Below are 21,700 nucleotides of genomic sequence, written 5' to 3'. Positions count from 1 at the left end.
TACTCAGAGTGGTCAGATTGTGGAACGTGTTACTTAGGAACAGAGGAAATAGGAAGAGTAGGCCCTTCGGCCCATCGAGTTGACTCCATCAGATCCTGGCGAATTTTCTACCTGAACACCTTCCCTGCACTACCTCCTTAGCACTCAAGGATGAGTGCATTGAAGGAGAAGCTTGATAAGCAAATAAGGGTACACTGATGAGAAAAGATGAAAAGAGGGGTGGGAAGGTTCATGTGGAACCTATACACTGACATAGAGCTGTTGGGATGAATGGCTAGTTTGTGTGCTGTGAGCACAAACCAGACTGGTTCCTGAGATAGCAGGACTGACACATATCAGGACAGACTGGATCTGTTAAGATTCTGATGAAGAGTCACTTGTTTTGAAATGTGAACTCTGCTTTCTTCTTACAAACGCTGCCAGACCTGCAGAGTTTCTCCAGCAACTTCTGTTTTTGTTTCAGTTAGGGTTGTATTCAGTGGAGTTCAGGAATCATAGAAACCTAACTGGACTAGACAGGGTAGACGTGGAAAGGATGTTCTTGATAATCAAAGAGTCCATTTAGGTCTGGGATGAAGAGAAATTTCACCCAGAGAATGGTGAGCCTGTGGAATTTTCTGCCACAGAAAGCAGTTGAGGCCAAAATCATGGAATAATTTTGTGAAGAACTGGGTGGCACGGTGGCTGAGTGGTTGGCACTGCTCCTTCACAATGTCAGGGATCCAGGTTTAACCCCACCTTTGGGTGACTGCCCATGTGGAATTTGCACATTCTCCCTGTGTATCTGCCTGAGCTTCCTCCAGGTGCTCCAGTTTCCTCCCACAGTGCAATGAGGAGGGTGGATTGGCCATGTTAAATGGCAGTGTCCAGGGATATGCAGGCTGGATGGATTAGCCATGGGAAATACAGGTTACAAGGAAAGGGTAGGGGGCTAAGGTCTAGATGGGTTGCTCTTTGGAAGGTTGATGGGCTGAATGGCCTGCTTCCACATTAAGAATTCAAATGATTCTAAGTTGGAGAATCTTCACGCTAAAGAGATCAAAGGGGATGGGGAAAATGTGGGAGCTGAATTGGACAATCAGCTATGATTGTACTGAATGGCGGAACAGGCTCGATGGGCCAAATAGAAAAATAGGAGCAGGAGTAGGCTATGTTTCTACGAACTATAGGAAAAACTCAAGGCTCAAACAGGGTGGGCATTGGCCTGTACATTGCACAAGAAAAGGGAGATTTGTAATCAGCCATGAACTCTGAAACGAAACAAAAGAAGACACTTTTAAAACCATAAGCCAGACATATCCAGAAACTGTAGTCTATTGTTGAACTGTTCTATATTTACTGTCAGAGGAAGTTGTAATTCCAGCAGGTTAAAAACAGGCTGATGAAAACATTCCCACTATTGCTCTTAAATCCAATGTTTACTAAAATAAAAAAGAGTGGAGCTAATGTTAAACTAACAAACATTCACTATCCCACCGAGGTGCCTCACAGTAAAAACACTCCAAACTGACAATGGGCTCCCATCCTGCCAAAGAAACCACAACCAGTTTCACTTTTAAGCCTCTCCATGAAATAAAAATAAACACAGTTTGGTCAGCTGACTTATTTGGCCTTCGAATGAAGGAGAGGAAGTGTTTCGATGTTAGAGGATGAGCCTGTCAAATAATCTCAGAAATCAGTTTTCAAATTCACGGAGAGTTGGGGTTGCTGCAGACTGGGATCTGTATCTTGTGCACTCTCCAAAAGGACATTGAGAATGGGAGTTCACGTTTAAGCAAGGTTTACGTTAATGACCACTGTGGGATAAATTAACTACATGCCAACAATAATGTTAAGAGCTTATGATAAGCGGTCATAAAAGGAAATGTATCAACATGACTGCTATTAAAGTCGAGGAGACTTGGCACTCGAGGACTTTCCTGCAGAGGTCAAACAACATGTGTATCTTGCAGTAAAAAGGTCAAGGGCAGCCTTTGATTCACGTCTGAAGCACCATATCCTGCTGAGTTTGAGAACCTGCAACCTGCCTTAAACTCAACATCCAATCAACACATGCTTTCTCGTGGTTTAAATGCAAGTCAGTGTCTTACAAAGTCACCTTAGTTAGGAGGCAAGAGTCTAGCTTAGAATAGTTATGAAAAAGCACAGCAGGTCAGGCAGCATCAGAGGATGTGCTTTTCCAGCACTACTCTAACCTAGACTCTGGTCTCCAGCATCTGCAGTCCTCACTTTTGCCTAAGAGATTGGTTAGGCCACAAAAGATTTTCCTGCTCCTCGGATGCTGCCTGACCTGCTGCGCTTTTCCAGCACTACTCTAAGCTAGACACTCATCTCTGGCATCTGCAGTCCTCACTTTTGCCCAATTCAGTTAGGAGTCAACCATATCCCTGTGGGACTGGAGCCAGACAAAGATATCCCTGACCAGGTCAGGATAGTAAGTTGCCTTCTCCAAAAGGAGATTACTACAGCAATTGGCTTTGCATGACATGGTCATTTTTCTACAGTTAGAGTTGTTTAGTGTGAAGTACGGTGAAATTTGAACTTAATGTTGAATGTGTAATAGGTAGGACCAGGAGCAATCCCCTCAACCCTGCTCCATTATTCAACACCTCGTCATTGCTATCCCGGTCTCCATCGACTCTCTCAGTTCGGATTTCTGGATTAACATTCTAGTAACACGATTACTACACAACTGTACACCAGGCCCCAAGATTACCTTCTCAAGAAACATGGGGTGGGCTTGTCAGCAACACCTTTGGAATTAATCAATACCATCAATAATCTGATTGGTAGGAAATAAGCCCATTTACCCTATGGAGCGAATGGCAATTTCAACAAGACATCCGTCCCCTCAAATAGGATCCAGTTCAACCGAGCAGTAAACTGAGGGAGGAATGAATATTGGGACTACAAGAAGCCTCTTGTGCTATTCATCAAGTCTGGGCTGCTGAAAACCTATTCCTACTGACACGAGTCCCACTTCCCCACACTGGGCCCAGAGCTGGAATATTATTGCATTTCAAGCGCTCAACCAAGTACTTTTTTAAAGGACTACAAGGTTTCCTGCCTCCACTACCCTCCCAGACAGTGTGTTCCAGACCCCCACCAACCTCTGGGTGAAAAAAAAGTTTTTCCTCAAATCCCCTCTCCTGCCTTTCTCTTTAAAATTAAGTCCCATTCAATTAGATCATCAATATCTTAACTGAATCTTAACACCTTGTTCCATCTCTTTTACGACCATTGCCTGAACAAAATTTAAGTTCACATCCCCTTGTTGTGGACTTCCTCCACCCCTCAACCCAAACTCTCCCTTTGCTTCCACCACCTTCATCTAACACCAACCCTAGGGAAATGTCTGCACCCAGTGGAAATAAATTGCCCCATCCTCTCAACTCCAATTATTTGAAACATTTTAAAATACCTCAATTAAGCATCTATATTTTTCCTAATAGGATGTTATTACAGACTTCTGGAGTAGGTGGGACCTGAACCTGTGCTTCCCGGTCCAGCGGCAGGGACACTACCACTGTGCCACAAGAGGGCCCTTCAATTAATCAACTGCACTCCAGGGAGTACAAAGATGAATCTGTGCTCAAACTATCAAATCAACAGGGTAAAATCAAGGACTGCAGAAGCTGGAAACCAGAGTCTGGATTAGAGTGGTGCTGAAAAAGCAGGTCAGGCAGCATCCAAGGAGCAGAAAAATCGACGTTTCGGGCAAAAGCCCTTCATCAGGAATAGAGGCAGGAAGGCTGCAGGGTGGAGAGATCCTGCATGTGTGGAGATGCTGCCTACCAAAATCAACAGGTCTGTTAAGTAGTTCCAAGCCGACATGAACACTGCAAGCTGTGTAATGGAGTAATGAACGTAGTTGTTGAGATGGAATTCCACCTGGGACTGAGGAAGGGTATTTCCCTTTGTAGGAATTAAAATGTAATTGTATCTGGTGCAAACTGGAGCACTGCATTTATCACGAATGCGTCTTCGGAACTCAGACACCTGCAGTGAGATTCCTGTTAACTTGGAGAGGCTGTGCTTTCTCCATGGCAACTCCGGAGCCTTTCAGAATCAAATGTGTCAACCTTCCAGCTCCCTTTCTTCCTCCTCCACCTCCTCTAGAAACTGTTGCATTCGTTCTGAAATTTGGCATTTCTGCTTTTGTACTGATAAGTACATTCCTCATTGACACCTCTCTGTGCCCAACCAGATTCCTGCTTTGTTGATGCATCATCAAAGTGTTCACTCAAAACCAGAGTGTGCGCGCAGGTTCAGGAGTATAACTCCGCTCTAAGCCATCCTGAGCAGCTGCTGTGTTCTTTCTTTGATAGAATAATAATGGTTCCTATCAAAGGGTAAAAACACCTTTTACTTATAAACGTACCTCCCAGGATAGCCCAAAGTGCAATACAACTAATAAACTGTACTGAGACAAAAAAACCCTGCAGATATTGGACCCCAAAGTGGACAGGCAGAGGGCTGGAAGTGCACAGCAAGCCAGGGAGCATCAGGAGGAAGAGAAGTCTGAAGGGTTATACCTGAAATGTCAGACATCTCCACCTCCTGATACTGCCTGGCTTGCTGTGTTCTTCCAGCCTCCTGCCTGTCTACAATAAACTGTGCTGAGGTATTGTCACTGTTGTAATAGAGACAGGCTCAAGAGACTCTGAGCAGCACAGAGTCCCACAGCCCCACTTTGACCCCAAATCCATCGTCCCTCCCTACTCCTATTCCTTCATTGCCCTCCTGACAAAATGAAACCCTAGATTATGGGCAGCATGGTGGCTCAGCGATTAGTACTGCTGCCTCACTGTGCCAGGTACCTGGGTTCAATTCCAGCCTCGGGCGACTGTCTGTGTGGAGTTTGCACATTCTCCCAGTGTCTGCATGGGTTTCCTCCCAGAGTCCAAACATGAGCAGGTTAGGTGGATTGGCCATGCTACATTGCCCCATAATAACCAGGTTAGGTGTGCAGATTAGGTGATTCACCATGGGAAATGCAGGGATAGGGTGGTGGGGGTGGGTCTGTTAGAAGGTCGGTGTGGACTGGATGGACCAAATGGCCTGTCTGCATGCTGTAGAGGATTCCGTGATGAGTTAAAGTCTCTGGGATTTGAACCAACCAGCTTTTGAATTGGGCAAGAATGTCACCTTTGAGCTAAGGCAAATACATCAAAGCTATGTCAGCTATCATTAACTTGGAAACAATGCAGTATTTAAAACTCTTTACAGGTTGATTATGGAAAGAATCTAGGTCACCAATTAACCCAGGATACACCCACACCCACTCCCTGACAGCAAAAGATATGAACATATTTGTGTCGAGAACATTTAGTGCATTGTTTTAGCAACAGAATCCACTGCATTAGTGAGAGAATGTCAGGAATATACCTACATTACATCTAGATCCTTCAGGTTTAGGGTATGATGGTCTGAACTACAGGGCTGGTTCTTCAGTTCACTGCATACTGCCCATTGCTAGGGCACAGATTCTCCAGACTCTGCCCATTCCTGGAGCACAGATTCCCCAGGCACAGCCCATTCCTGGGGCACAGATTCCTTGATTGACCATTTAATTGCCAACAGACTGGAGGTTGGTCCCAGAAGGGAAGAAGACCTGTTGCTGTAAGCTACCCAATAAACAACAAGCAACTCAAATGTACTCAGTAGTGTCATCAGATGTGGTGGCCACTGCTGGAACTGCAGCAATCCGAGGAAAGCGATCAACAATGGAGCTGGACTTTCCCAGCTAAACCCAGACTCTCTCTGGGGTGATACTCACAGCTTGGAGGGGTGTGGCGCTGTCACTCTCAATCCCAAGTAACATTTTACAGGATCATTACAGAAGACTAAAAACTGGAAGCCCAGCCAGATGTGCTGAGTATTTCCAGCATTTTCTGATCTCATTTCTTGGTTATGTCACTGGTGACCCAGAGTTGTTGAGCATTCGCTCACCTCGACCACTCCCACCTCCCAGTCTTTCCATCAGCACTGGATCTGCAACGCCATGGACTGGCTGCATTGGAGCGGTCAGTGCTCCCCACGGCTCTCTAGCTGCAGTTCTCCTTCAGGCCAGTCAGGGCAGGTGGCGCCTTTGGCCTGGAGCTTCCCAGCACACAGGAAACAGCCAAGAGGATGGCCAGGTGTCTGCCGACAAGTGGAATCTGGATCAGAAAGTTCCTAAAGCTCTGCCCCATTTCCAATATCGTCAACTGTGCTCCACACCCAGCAGCAATGTGATTGACTCTGACTCTGAACAACAATCAGGGATGGACAATAAATGCAGGCCTAGCCTGGTCACCTTTGTCCTGTGAAAGAATACAGGAGTGGTTGATGGCATTTAACTTCGATAAATGCAAGGTGCTGCATTTTGGGAAAACAAATCAGAGCAGGACTTATACACTTAATGGTAAGGTCCTAGGGAATGTTGCTGAACAAAGAGACCTTGGAGTGCAGGTTCATAGCTCCTTGAAAGTGGAGTCACAGGTAGATAGGATAGTGAAGGCGGCGTTTGGTATGCTTTCCTTTATTGGTCGGAGTATTGAGTACAGGAGTTGGGAGGTCATGTTGCAGCTGTACAGGACATTGGTTAGGTGACTTTTGGAATATTGCGTGCAATTCTGGTCTCCTTCCTATTGGACCAGAATTGGAAGGAGATTGTGAAACTTGAAAGGGTTCAGAAAAGATTTCCAAGGATGTTGCCAGGGTTGGAGGATTTGAGCTACAAGGAGAGGTTGAACAGGCTGGGGCTGTTTTCCCTTGAGCGTCGGAGGCTGAGGGGTGACCTCATAAAAGGTTTATAAAATCATGAGGGTCATGGATAGGATAAATAGACAAAGTCTTTTCCCTGTGGTGGGAGAGTCCAGAACTAGAGGGCATAGGTTAGGGTGAAAGGGGAAAGATGTAAAAGAGACCTAAAGGACAACTTTTTCACACAGAGGGTGGTACGTGTATGGAATGAGCTGCTAGAGGAAGTGGTGGAGGCTGATACAATTGCAACATTTATAAGGCACCTGGACGGGTATATGATTAGGAAGGGTTTGGAGGGATATGGAGCAGGTGCTGGCAAATTGGACTAGATTGTCTTGGGAATCTGGTTGGCATGGACAGGTTGGACCAAAGGGTCCATTTTCGTGCTGTACATCTCTAGGATTCTATTTAAGCTTTCCAACTTCTTTTTTCCCCCTCTGTCTGCCTCTTGTAGCCACATTATTCCGACAACAGAGCCAGTTCAGTTCCTTGAACAGCAGTAACTTCAGCCCCAGGCCATTAAATGGTGAGGAATCTGGTGCTGGCAATGCTGTTAAGGCAGGTTGGTTCACTCTCCCCTTGTATAGATGATCATTGTCTGATACTCCCAGGGTGAAAATGTTAGTTGCTGTAAGAATTAACAGGAGTACAAAATACATCCTGTTGAGGTTTCACAGTCGTTCAATATAATTATGGCTGTCCTTGGGCTTCACCTGCTCCCCACTTATTCCCAAAACCTCAAAAAATCTGTCTATCCAATGATGGAGCTGCACAGCCTTTGGGGTTGAGAATCACAAAGGTTCACAACCGTTTGGGTGAAGAAATGTCACTTCATTCCCCTGAATGATTGGCAGCTTATCCTGAGGCTATGCCCATGTTTTTGATTCTCTGACCAGGGCAACGTCCAGGTCTGGTGAACGTGGACATGGAGCACTTGGGTATGAATCTGAGGAGATATAAATGGAGGTTTAATACTTCACCATTAAATCAACAAACATCCCCACTTCCGACCTTATGGAGTGAAGATCATTGATGAAGCAGCTGAAGATGGTTGGGCCTAGGACACTACCTGCAGAGATGTCCTGGAGCTGAGATGCATAACCTCCAACAACCATCTTCTTACATGTCAGGTGTGACTCCAACTAGTGGAGAGTTTTCTCCAATTCTCCTTGACCCCAGATTTACTAGAGTTCCCCGATGCTGTACTCAGTCAAATGCTCCCTAAAACTCAAACGGTCACAGCCTCTGGAACTCAGCTGTTTCCTCCATATTTAGACCAAGGCTGTATTGAGATCAGAAGCTGAGTGGTCAAGGCATAAGCCAAACAGAGCATCAGTGAACAGGTTAAACCATAAGAGCAGAAATTAGGCCATTCAGCCCATCAAGTCTGCTCTGCCATTCAATCATGGCTGGTAAGTTTCCCAACCTCATTCTCCCTATAACCCTTGATCCCCTTGTCAATCAAAAACCCAATGATCTCCATCTTGAATATACTTAAGGTGTTTGATAGCACTGTCAAACAACGCCTGCATCACCTTGCTGATAATCAAGGATTGACAGAGGGGGAATAATTGGGCTGAAATTAATTCTCTTGTTTTTTGGGAAAGGGACAATTTTGTCGGTTCATTGCCAGTGTTGTAGCTGCATTAGAACATTTAATACGCACAGCTAACTCAAAATCAAGTCACGAGACTCGACACTCTTTCTTCCCACAGATGCTGCCAGACTTGCTGAGTTTCTCCAGCAATTTGTGTTTTTGTTTTAAATTCTCATTGGAGAGAGGTTAATTCTAGTTCTGCATTACCCCACCCCAGGGAAAAGACTTTGTCTATTTTTCCTATCCATGCCCCTCATGACTTTATAAACCTCTATAAAAGGTCGCCCCTCAGCCTGCGACGCTCCAGGGAAAACAGCCTCTCCCTGTAGCTCAAACCCTCCAACTCCAGAAACATCTATTTTCCTAGCTAGTGTCAGTTCTGAGGAAGGGTGACTGGACCAAAAACACTAACTCTGATTTCTCTTCACAAATGCTGTCAGACCTACTGAGCTTTTCCAGCAACTTTTGTTTTTTATAATATCTTTGTAAATCTTTTGTGAACCCTTTCAAGTTTACAGCAGCCATGAAGGGAGGAAAGCTCCAGTTGTGTAGAGCTTTCCAAACCATAGGTTCAATGCCATTTGTGCATGCATCGGATCTCAAATTATAGAGGATAACATCTTGTGACACAGTATATGTGCACACAGTGGAAATGATCAGTTGTCAGTTAAGAGTTGGATCAGAGTGCGACTTGTGCCATTGCACGGGTGGATTCCTCACTGACCCACATTAAGGATGACCAAATTGTGCAGGATATCAAAAGATTTCCACAGCCAGTTGGCCCAGTATGAGTTACAGAGACAAGAAAGAACAGACAAAATCAAAGCTTGCAATGGGCCATCACTGGTCAAGGCCTGAAATCACTCACCTGAAAGGGGATCTTTAGCAATCGTTAGCACATTTGGCAAACTCATTACCACCAATTGCTGCAGACACTCCTGTTAATAAAACACACAATAAAAGTCTGGATTACTTCCAAAGGAGTGAACTTCCCGTTAATATATTTACTTAGCAATCAAATATCCACGTTTGCCAATATCATCCCAGCATTAATCATTCTGGAGTCCATTCTCAAAGATGATAGAAAGTCACTGAATGGGGAGAGGAAGCAGAGCATTTTCCCCAGCACAAACACACACTTCCTCCTGGCTCCTCTTGACACCTTTGAAGAAAAACATTTCTTTTTCTCAAGTATTTTAACATCATTTAATTGGGTGGGGTCTGAGGGGAGTGGTGAGAGCCTGTCTTTTTCCTGTTCCACGTGTAACAAATTTCCTCTCTCCCAGTCTCTGAAAAATGTGCATTCTAGAGCTAAACATGAAGTTGACCATTGCTGGTTCTCTGGGTAGTATTGGGGGAGGTGAAGGGGGGGGGGGGGGGAGGGGGGGGGACGTGAAGGGGGCGGGGGGGTGGGGCGAGGAAACGGGGTGGGTTTGGGGTAGGTGAGTGGAGATACCTGTAATATTACATTAGTGTGTCACAAGCCACATATGAAGGCAGTGCTGTAACATAACACATGATTCAAACTCAAAGTCCCCCTCAAAAGGAAGGGCTTCTCAAATAAAAGGCAAATACTGTGGATGTGGGAAACTGGAGATGAAAACAGAAGTCGCTGGAGAAACTCTGTGCTGAAAAAAAGCCAAATTAACATATCATTCCACTTCTGAAGAAGTATCACGCTAGACTCGACATACGCTAACTTGGTTTCTCTCTCCTAGATGCTGCCTGACCTGCTGAGTTTCTCCAGCACTTTTTGTTCTTATTTAAGCCTCTCAGTTGAATGTTCCCTTCTCCACACACTTCACAGATAGGACCACTGCTGGTTAACCTAGTATTGACCATCAATCCCAAAATGGATTTGGATAATGGTGGTGACACACCTTTCATTACCACTGCAAACCAGGTGGTTGTTTATTCTAGGCTGGCTCCCAGCTCAATGTGTTTGATGGAAAATTCTTATCCCTCTTTTCATAGCCTCATGCACCTTATTTCAGGTACAGACTATATCACATCCCCATCCCCATCATACTCCCCAATCTCCATTGTTGCATGTCTCCCTCATCTTCTTCCATCCTCTATCCTCACTCAAATTCCAATGCTCAAATTTCTCCAGCCCTCGACATTCCACTATTTGTTTAAAACCGTTCTTAAAACATGCCTCTTTAGACCAGATTCTCAGTCACTCTCTTCCAAATATCAGAGAATCACAGAGCCAATATGAAATAACTCCACAGAGGCCAGTATCCCATCAGCCAGTGCCCCATTATTTACATATGGAGAAGCCTCAGAGTCAGCTCTCAGTGAACAGAGCAACTGATACTCTTGTTTCTGTTTGTCAAACAGGGCTCCCTAATTGGCAAAATCTGCATGAGTCCAGTTTCCTCATCTCTTCCCCCACCTTATTCCAAATCCAACCCTCCAACTTAATACCACCCTCTTGAACTGTCCTCCCTGTCCATCTTCCTTCCTACCTACCTATCTGCTCCGACTTATCACCATCACCCCACCCCCCACCTTCATCCAAACTATCACATTCCCAGCTATCTTCCCCCCTAGCCACCCCTCCCATTTATCTCTCAGCCCCCTTGGGCACACCCACATTCCTAAAGGGCTTATGCTCAAAACATCAATTCTCCTGCTCCTCAGATGCTGCCTGAGTGGCTGTGGTTTTCCACACCACATTTTTTGATTCTGAACTCCAGCATCTGCAGTCCTCCCTGCCTCCTGGATTAACAACCCCAATCAGGGATCTCATTCTATGAGGTCAGCAGACCGAGAGAGAGTGAGAGAGAGTGAGAGAGAGTGAGAGAGAGTGAGAGAGAGTGAGAGAGAGTGAGAGAGAGTGAGAGAGAGTGAGAGAGAGTGAGAGAGAGTGAGAGAGAGTGAGAGAGAGTGAGAGAGAGTGAGAGAGAGTGAGAGAGAGTGAGAGAGAGTGAGAGAGAGTGAGAGAGAGTGAGAGAGAGTGAGAGAGAGTGAGAGAGAGTGAGAGAGAGTGAGAGAGAGTGAGAGAGGAGAGAGAGAGAGACTCATTCTGAGTGTGAAGCCTCACAGGTTGAAAGCCAACGAAGCTCTTAATGGCTTCCTTTCGTCTTGTCCAGTTCCCTTCAACCCACATGGTTTTGCATTTTAAACAAGAGTCTTTCACAAGAAGGACAATGACTGTGGTACAGTAGGGAGTGCGCTTTGAGGTTCACCCATGTCAATAGTAACACGGTCCTGAGAGGGTGCTGCAATGTTGTTACCCTGGGTGGGTAAGATCCCACAGCACTATTCCAAAGAAGTGTAAGGGGGTTCTCTCTGGTGCCCTGACCAATATTTACCCCTGGGAGCTTGCTGAGTGCAAATCGGTTGCTAGTTTTCCCACAAGCTTTGGAAGACCAGAGGTCATAAAAGGTGCCTCATAAATGCAAATTCCTAAGATGTTTTTAGGACTCCTCTGTCATAACAAGCCTTTCAACAGGTAGCTCAGTTGGCTAGACAGCTGGCCTGTGATGCAGACAGCATGGGTTCAATCCCTGCAACAGTTGAGGCCATCAGAAAGGGTCTGCTTTCTTGACCTAACCCCTCACCTGAGGTTTGGTGACCCTCAGGATGAACCACCAGCACTCATCTCTCTGGAACACGGTCCTCTGGGACTGTCATGTTAATAAGCCGACAGTCGCTAGTGCAGGCACATACACCTATGGGAATGAAGCTCTGAGGTGCTTAAACTATACTTCTGTTGTTGGTGCATTGCTGTAGCATAGTAACTAGCCACTGAACTGAAACATTACCACATCCCTAGTAGCAACAGGGAGAAAAAAAAGCCCAGTGCTTGAAAAATAAGATTGTGCAAACTGATACCAGAAGGAAAGGAATAGTCTGGCCGCTTTGACCTCAACCTTCTTACCACAGCATGGATAAATGGGAGACAGGGCTTCCACAAGGCACTGTCCACGTTCTCAGGACACTTCAGGAACTACCCAGTATGATCACTACTTATAAACAAGCAGACCGGACACCAATTGGTGGACAATAATAAACACCAAGTTCACAGGTTTTCTGGTTGGATCATCTCAGTGTGCAACAATCCACCAGTGCTGCACCGAAATAGGCTCATTACATCAACTCCAGAGATGTTTGTGTTGTTTTAGGAATTGCTGGAAAAGCTCAACAAGTCTGTGGAGAGAAATCAGAGTTCACGTTTAGGCCTCTACTTACTGGAGTTGAGAAGAACGAGGGGAAATCTTTTTGAGGTGTATGAGATGATAAAAAGGGGAGTGACAAAGTAGATGTAGAGAGGACATTTCCTCTTCTGTGGGAAGATTAGATAAGATTCCCTACAATGTGGAAATAGGCCCTTCGGCCCAACAAGTCCACATTGACCCTCTGAAAAGTAACCCACCCAGTCCCATCTGACTAATGTACCTAACACTATGGCAATTTAGCTTGGCCAATTCATCCTGGCCTACACATCTTTGGACTGTGGGAGGAAACTGGAGCACCCAGAGAAAACCCACACAGACACAGCGAGAATGTGCAAACTCTACACAGACAGTCACCCAAGGTGGGAATCGAACCTGGGTCCCTGGCACTCAGAGGCAGTAGTGCTAACCACTGAGCCACCGTGCTGCCCATGGAAAGCTAGAATGAGAAGTCATTGTCTTAGGATAAAGGGAAGCAGATTGAAAAGAGTGTTGAAGAGAAATCACTTCTCTCAGAGGATTGTGAACCTGCAGAATCCACTGTTTCAGTGCATGCTGGGACATTGCAGAAATTTGAGGAGATAGACAGATTTTTAATTAGAAATGTATTGAAGGGTCATGGAAACCAGGCAGGAAAATGGATTTGAGCTGGAGAGGAGGAGATCAGCCATGATTGTATTAAATGGTGGAGCAGGCTTCAAGGGCTGAATGATCTCTTACTGCTTTCAGCTCTCGTTCTAACTGCAGCAATAGATTCCATGCTAAAGATTCAGGTGTAAGGCTGGAACTGGCAGCTTACCTGCTCAAGAGAATATATCCCACAGTCAGCAAAGCTCACAGGAGCAGTGGAAATGTCTACATATTTGACCTTCCTCTCCAAAAGGTTAGCTGTTCAGTCAATCTGAAGCAGCCCAGTGACAAAAGGCAGGATTTATCAGAGCTGAGCCCTCACCATTCCCCAGTGGCTCACATTACCCTGATAGGGGCTGGTAGCATCTCTAGCTTTGACAGTTTGACAGGACTCCTTTTCCACACTAGCCTCCTCACTGGACTTTGACAAACTGCAGTACTACAACACCAGAAGAGGCACCAAACAAGTTCAATCGCCACCTCTCGCCTACAATATTTTGAAACAATTAAGAACAGGTCAGAGGAAGGTCACTGGACCCAATATGTTAACTCTAAACTTCTCTCCACAGACTTGATGAGCTTTTCCTGCAATTTCTGTTTTTTATTCTGAAACAGTTGTTCGGAAAACTCCAATTTACTGACACGAACCAACTGGACTGACCCAATCCACCCAGGGTCAGTCCAGTTTGTCACCTGGATGTTGGTCGAGGAAGGACTCCACTGAATTGGGATTTCCTCTCCCACCATTCTGTGTGTTCCAAATTTTCACCACTATTCCATTAGTTATGGCTTCAACTGTCTGGTCCCTAAACTCCAGACTCTCTTCCCTATTCTCTTCCTCTTTTTTTTTAAAAGGGTGATGTGGAAGAGCCGGTGTTGGACTAGTGTGGACAAAATTAAGAATCTCAACACCGGGTTATAGTCCAACAGGTTCATTTGGAATCACTAGCTTTTGGAGTGCTGCTTTTGAAAGCTAGTGATTCCAAATAAACCTGTTCGACTATAAACCTGATGTTGCGTGGTTTAACTTTTTAAAAGATGCTCGTTAATAAAACAGAAAAAAAAATTTCAGCACCTCCCTAAATATCATCCCTAGGTGTCAAACGTTGTCTGATTTAAGCTCCTGTGAGTAAATGTTCCTGTGGTAAGGACACTACATGAATGCACTTTGCCATTGTCTCACAAGTCCATATAATTAACTGGGCAGATACAGCATATGCCCAATGCTGATAGAACTGACAGGCCAACAGGAAATCAGCAGCTTCAACACAAAGAAATTTTAAAAAACTGTTTTGAAAAACTCAATGACATTAGACTGCAAAAGAATCACTTTGTTGGATATTCTATGACAGCTATTCCAGCAGCAGATTTATCCTCCAGGTTTAGGATATCAGCCAGCTGATTAACTGATGCCTCAAAATTCCTGCCAGTTATTCATTATTCTTCACTAACTGATCTCACAGGGTGTTACACAAAGAGCCAAACCAGGTGGGGCTTTTGGATTATCAGGGGATACATGGCAAGGCAATAATTGGATCAGGAATTTGCTGACATTATTTCAAATCACTTTTTTTTGTTTTAGAAGTTACTTATTTTGTCTTTAGTCATCCATTTCCAAATAGTTACATTTGTAAATTTATAATGAAAATTGCTTGTGTAAACTCATGATGTTGCAGGTCAGGTTTCCATACATCACCCCCCCCCCCCCCACCCCCCCCCCTCCCCACTCATTCATCATTTCACCTCCTTTCTTACTGCTGACTTCCCCTCATCCCTTGTCCCTACCCCACTCATTCCTCAACCTCCTCTCCCTTCCCCAGCCCCCACTCCCTCTGATCTCCAGCCTTTAAAATCTCCTTTGGTGGCCTCCGTAGGCTTACTTGGAACAGAAGCCAAAAACCACACGACGAATAAACATATTGGTCGGCAACCCACTGTCGTGTGATTTAACTTTGTCCAACACTGGCATCTCCACATCTTGGAACAGAAGCACCAAGGCAGGGCAGTGGGTGCAAGGGGTGTGGCTCTGCCTTCCTGGTTGTTGGAACCCAGTTGCAGGGCCCTCACTCAGTCCATTTCTCTTGAGTTCTAAGCACTTTGGAAGGCACTATGCAAATGCAACATTGCTTTTCGCAGAGGGAAAGCCAGAAAGGTAGTGATTGTGGGGGTGGGGGTGGGGGAGGGGGGAGATGGAACCAGCCTCTGCTCTGTGTGCTGAGCCTTGTAAACTGTGACCCTTTGTCTATGTTCAGATACCATGAATTCTTTGACAGTTTGAAATTTGACCCTTGCAAATCAACTCACTTAAAGGCACCATGGCAACTGCAATAAAAGTACAGAGTATGCAAGCCCGCACATGCTCATATGAGCCTAACCCCATCTCCAAACAAAGCTCCATCAATCCTGATATCTCAACTTTTGTTTATTCTCCAATGGAAGATGGACATCGCTGACTCAACACCATCCCTAAATGCCCCTTGAGGGGATGATGGTGAGCCACTTAAACTCCTGCAGTCAGTCTGATGTGGGGACAGACACTATGATATTGAGGCGGCAGTGGTAATGTGAAATCGGAATTCAGTAAAAATCCAGAATCAAGAAACTGGTCTAATAGCGATAGGCTTTTGAAACAATCTGGTTCACTAATTGTCTGCCAAGGGAGGAAATCTGCCATCCTCACCCAGTCTGGCCAACGTGTGACTCCAGACCACAAATCAATGTGGTTAACCTTTAGTTTCAGAGGGTAGTTAAAATTATGGGGTAGTTAAAACTGCAATGAGGTTCATGACCATCTTACTGAATGGAAGAGCAGTCTTGAATGGCTTACTCCAGCATCCAGGCCCTACGTGTTGGGGTTGGAAGGCAACTTGCAGGTGGTAGTGCCTTATCTGTTGCCTTTGACCTTCAAGGTGGAGGTAGTCACAGATCTGGAAGGTGCTGTAGCTTTGCCTTAGTCCAGTGCACCTTGCAGATGATACACATTGCCACCACTGTGACTCAACAGAGATAGGAATGAACGTTCAATGTGGTGGACGGGGTGGAATCAAGCAGGCCACTTTCTCCTGGATAGTGGAGTGCTGTAGCCAACCAGGCAAGTGGGGAATGTTCCACCGCATTCCTGACTTCAACTCGGTAGTTGGTGGACAAACTGTGGGGAGTCAGGAAGGGAATTACTCACTGCAAAATTCCAAGTCTCTCACCTGCTCATGTAGGCACAATGATTACAGGCAGACATGTCAGCACAGGAGGCGGCCATTCGGCCCACTGTGTCCATGTCGGCCAGAGCGCACTAATCCTGTTTTCCAGCTCTTAGCTCACAGCCCAGAGGCGATGGGTAACTCAAGGGAAAGTCTCAATATTGCTTGCATGTTACAAAAGGTTCTACCTCAACCAGCCTTCCAGGCAGTTAGTTCCAGACACGCCCCCTCACTACCCTCTGAATGAAACCATTTGTTCTCAAATCCCCTTTCATCTTTCTACCTCTCACCTTAACATCATGTCCCTGGTAACTTGCCCCTCTACTAATAGAAACGGTGTATCTTCCTACCCCTCCTGTCTATGCCCCTCATAATAGAGTCAGAGAGTCATAGAGATGTACAGCATGGAAACAGGCCCTTTGGTCCAACCTGTCCATGCCGACCAGATATCCCAACCCAATCTAGTCCCACCTGGCTGCACCCGGCCCATATCCCTCCAAACCCTTCCTATTCATATACCCAGCCAAATACCTCAGAAATGTTGCAATAGTACCAGCCTCCATTGCATTCTCTGGCAGCTCATTCCATACACACACCACCTTCTGCATGAAAACGTTGCCCCTTGGATTTCTTTTCTATCTCTCCCCTCTCACCTATGCCCTCTAGTTCTGGACTCCATGACCCCAGGGAAAAGACTTTGCCTATTTACCCCATCCATGCCCCTCAATTTTCTAAACCTCTATAAGGTCACCCCTCAGCCTCTGACGCTCCAGGGAAAACAGCCCCAAGCCTGTTCAGCCTCTCCCTCTAGCTCAAATCCTTCAACCCTGGCAACATCCTTGTAAATCTTTTCTGAACCCTTTCAAGTTTCACAACATCTTTCCGATAGGAAGGAGACCAGAATTGCATGCAATATTCCAACAGTGGCCTAACCAATGTCCTGTACAGCCGTAACATGACCTCCCAACCTCTGTACTCAATGCTCTAACCAATAAAAGAAAGCATACCAAACGCCTTCTTCACTATCCTATCTACCTGCAATTCCACTTTCAAGGAACTATGAACCAGCATTCCATGGTCTCTTTGTTCAGCAACACTCCCTAGGACCTTACCATTAAGTGGATAAGTCCTGCTAAGATTTGCTTTCCCAAAATGCAGCACCTTGCATTTATCTGAATTAAACTCCATCTGCCAGTTTTCGGCCCATTGGCCCATCTGGTCCAGATCCTGTTGTAATCTGAGGTAACCCTCTTTGCTGTCCACTACACTTCCAATTTTGGTGTCATCTGCAAACTTACTAACTGTACCTCTTATGCTCGCATCCAAATCATTTATATAAATGACCAAAAAGTAGAGGACCCAGCACCGATCCTTGTGGCACTCCACTGGTCACAGGCCTCCAGTCTGAAAAACAACCCTCCACCACCACCCTCTGTCTTCTACCTTTGAGTCAGTTCTGTATCCAAATGGCTAGTTCTCCCTGTATTCTGTGAGATCTAACCTTGCTAATCAGTCTCTCATGGGGAACCTTGTCGAACGCCTTACTGAAGTCCATACAGATCACATCTACCGCTCTGCCTTCAATTTTCTTTGTTACTTCTTCAAAAAACTCAATCAAGTTTGAGAGACATGATTTCCCATGTACAAAGCCATGTTAACTATCCCTAATCATAGAACATATAGAACATTACAGCACAGTACAGGCTGTACGGCCCTCGATGTTGCGTCGACCTGTCATACCAATCTGAAGCCCATCTAACCTACACTATTCCATGTATGTCCATATGTTTGTCCAAGGACGACTTAAATGTGCTTAAAGTTGGTGAATCGACTACCGTTGCAGGCAAAGCATTCCACACCCCTACTACTCTGAGTAAAGAAACTACCTCTGACATCTGTCCTACATCTATCACCCCTCAATTTAAAGCTATGCCCCCTTGTGCTCGCCATCACCATACTTGGGAAAAGGCTCTCCCTGTCCACCCTATCTAACCCTTTGATTATCTTATATGTCTCTATTAAATCACCTCTCAACCTTCTTCTCTCCAACAAAAACAACCTGAAGTCCCTCAGCCTTTCCTCGTAAGACCTTCCCTCCATACCAGGCAACATCCTAGTAAATCTCCTCTGCACCCTTTCCAAAGCTTCCACATCCTTCTTATAACGTGGTGACCAGAACTGTACACAAGGCCGCACCAGAGTTTTGTACAGCTGGAGCATAACCTCATGGCTCCAGAACTCGAGCCCTCTATTAATAAAAGCTAAAACACTGTATGCCTTCTTAACAACCCGGTCAACCTGGGTGGCAACTTTCAAGGATCTGTGTACCTGGACAGATCTTTCTGCTCATCTATAGTACCGAGTATCCTACCATTAGCCCAGTACTTTGCATTCCAGTTACTCCGACCAAAGTGAATCACCTCACACTTAGAACATAGAACATAGAACAATACAGCACAGAACAGGCCCTTCGGCCCACGATGTTGTGCCGAACTTCTATCCTAGATTAAGCACCCATCCATGTACCTATCCAAATGCCGCTTAAAGGTCGCCAATGAATCTGACTCTACCACTCCCACGGGCAGCGCATTCCATGCCCCCACCACTCTCTGGGTGAAGAACCCACCCCTGACATCTCCCCTATACCTTCCACCCTTCACCTTAAATTTATGTCCCCTTGTAACACTCTGTTGTACCCGGGGAAAAAGTTTCTGACTGTCTACTCTATCTATTCCTCTGATCATCTTATAAACCTCTATCAAGTCACCCCTCATCCACTTGTCCCATTTAAACTCCATTTGCCAGCTCTCAGCCCAGCTCTGCAGCTTCTGTGTCATTATCAATCCTTGCCTTTCCAAATACATGTATATACTGTCCCTCCGGATTCCCTCCAACAAATTGCCCACCACGGAGGTGAGGCTCACCGGTCTATAGCTCCCTGGCTTGTCTTTACCGCCCTTCTTAAACAGTGGCACCACATTTGCCAACCTCCAGTCTTCCAGCACCTCACCTGTGACTATCAATGATACAAATATCTCAGCAAGAGGCCCAGCAATCGCTTCTCTAGCTTTCCACAGAGTTCTGGGGTACACCGGATCAGGTCCTGGGGATTTATCCACCTTTACCCATTTCAAGACAATCAGCACTTCCTTCTCTGTAATCTGGACATTTTGCAAGATGTCATCATCTATTTCCCTACAGTCTATATCTTCCATATCCTTTTCCACAGTAAATACTGATGCAAAATACTCATTTAGTATCTCCCCCATTTTCTGCGGCTCCACATAACGGCCGCCTTGCTGATTTTTGAGGGGCCCCATTCTCTCCCTAGTTATCCTTTTGTCCTTAATGTATTTATCAAAATCCTTTGGATTCTCCTTAATTCTATTTGCCAAAGCTATCTCATGTCCCCTTTTTGCCCTCCCGATTTCCCTCTGAAGTATACTCCTACTTCCTTTATATTCTAAGGATTCACTCGATGTATCCTGTCTATACCTGACATATGCTTCCTTCTTTTTCTTAAGCGAACCCTCAATTTCTTTAGTCATCCGGCATTCCCTATACTTACCAGCCTTCCCTTTCACCCTGACAGGAATATACTTTCTCTGGATTCTCGTTATCTCATTTCTGAAGGCTTCCCATTTTCCAGCCGTCCCTTTACCTGCGAACATCTGCCCCCAATCAGCTTTCGAAAATTCTTGCCTAATACCGTCAAAATTGGCCTTTCTCCAATTTAGAACTTCAACTTTTAGATTTGGTCTATCCTATTCCATCACTATTTTAAAACGAATAGAATTATGCTCGCTGGCCCCAAAGTGCTCCCCCATTGACACCTCAGTCACCTGTCCTGCCTTATTTCCTAAGAGTAGGTCAAGTTTTACATCTTCTCCAGTAGGTACATCCACATACTGAATCAGAAAATTGTCTTGTACACACTTAAATTCCTCTCCATCTAAACCCTTAACACTATGGCATTCCCAGTCTATGTTTGGAAAGTTAAAATCCCCTACCATATCCACCCTATTATTCTTACAGATAGCTGAGATCTCCTTACAAATTTCCCTCTGACTATTGGGGGGGGGTCTATAATACAATTCCAATAAGGTGATCATCCCTTTCTTATTTCTCAGTTCCACCCAAATAACTTCCCTGGATGTATTTCCGGGAATATCCTGCCTCAGCACAGCTGTAATACTATCCCTTATCAAAAATGCCACACACCCCTCCTCTCTTGCCTCCCTTTCTGTCCTTCCTGTAGCACTTGTATCCTGGAACAATAAGCTGCCAGTCCTGCCCATCCCTGAGCCATGTTTCTGTAATTGCTATGATATCTGAACCAAGGCTGTAATGCGGTCAGGAGATGAGTGGCCCTGATTGAACCCAAACTAAGCATCGATGATAAGATTATCGCTTGCACTAGCTGGAGGTTACCACAAAGGTCCCACCTTCTTAACCTCACCTGCGGCATGGTGACCCTCAGGTTAAACTCACCACCAGGTGTCACTCTTTAGTGACAGTTGCACCATGGTGACTTTGCAAAGTAAATAATGTTTGCTATGTTGTTGATGGGATCTTCAAATCATTTTGTTGATGAACAAGAAACTGATAGGTAGTACGTGTCCAAACTGGATTTTGTTTTTGAGTGAAATGGGACCGAAGCTAAGCAATTTTTGAAATGGCTGGGTAAATGGCAGGGTTGTTGCTCTACTGGTACTGGATGCAACACTTGCAGCCAATCCTGAATAAAATGTGGGCTGAATCAATTTGGCAGGGGTGTCTGAATAGGTCCTGCTTTGGACAGAATTCAAACCCGTCAATTTTCCTCATTGCTGGGTCGATGCCAGTGTTGGAACAGCTCGGGCTAGAGGTGCAGAAAGTTCTAGAGCACGCCTTCAGAAGTGAAAGGCAGTAATTAAGCACTGCTCAGAACTTTTCAATCATTCTTTTCCCCTGAACACTCATTGTTGCAGGGGTCAGTTTTAATGAAAAGCCACATTCGTAGAATCAAAAACACATCAAAGGGAGGGCTGTTAAAATCTGGTCCCAAATTTCCTCTCTCTTTGGAAGACAGAAATTGATGGAAGGGCGAGGGTCCTTTGGAAAAAGTTGGGAGAATGAATCAAAGCAAGCAGATTTTATTTTCCCTTTTTACAAAAAATCGAAAATGCTTCTATTTAATCATAACTTATATTTATATAACACCTTCAATGTAATGAAAAGTTCCAGGGCGCTTCACAAAAGCATTAAAAATGAAGTATAACAGTCACATAACTGGTTGTTAGGGCTGATGCCCAACTAACTGGATAATCTGTTGGATTCTCAGGATTGTCTTAAAGGAAAGTAAG

The 21,700-nt window shown here is 45.2% G+C and overlaps 1 protein-coding gene across 1 annotated transcript in view; it reads right to left on the bottom strand.

Moving 5' to 3' along the window:
• ccdc88c (coiled-coil domain containing 88C) overlaps positions 1–21,700 on the bottom strand; it is a 249,097-nt gene that overhangs the window by 118,799 nt on the left and 108,598 nt on the right. Inside the window, exon 4 of the mRNA XM_072568054.1 lies at positions 9,213–9,282. Within this exon, the coding sequence (XP_072424155.1) occupies positions 9,213–9,282 (70 nt within the window). The remainder of the gene's footprint in view (positions 1–9,212; positions 9,283–21,700) is intronic.

Source organism: Chiloscyllium punctatum, chromosome 4 (genome assembly GCF_047496795.1).
Source record: "Chiloscyllium punctatum isolate Juve2018m chromosome 4, sChiPun1.3, whole genome shotgun sequence".
Taxonomy (NCBI): Eukaryota; Metazoa; Chordata; class Chondrichthyes; order Orectolobiformes; family Hemiscylliidae; genus Chiloscyllium; species Chiloscyllium punctatum.
This window is presented reverse-complemented; position numbering and strand designations above follow the sequence as displayed.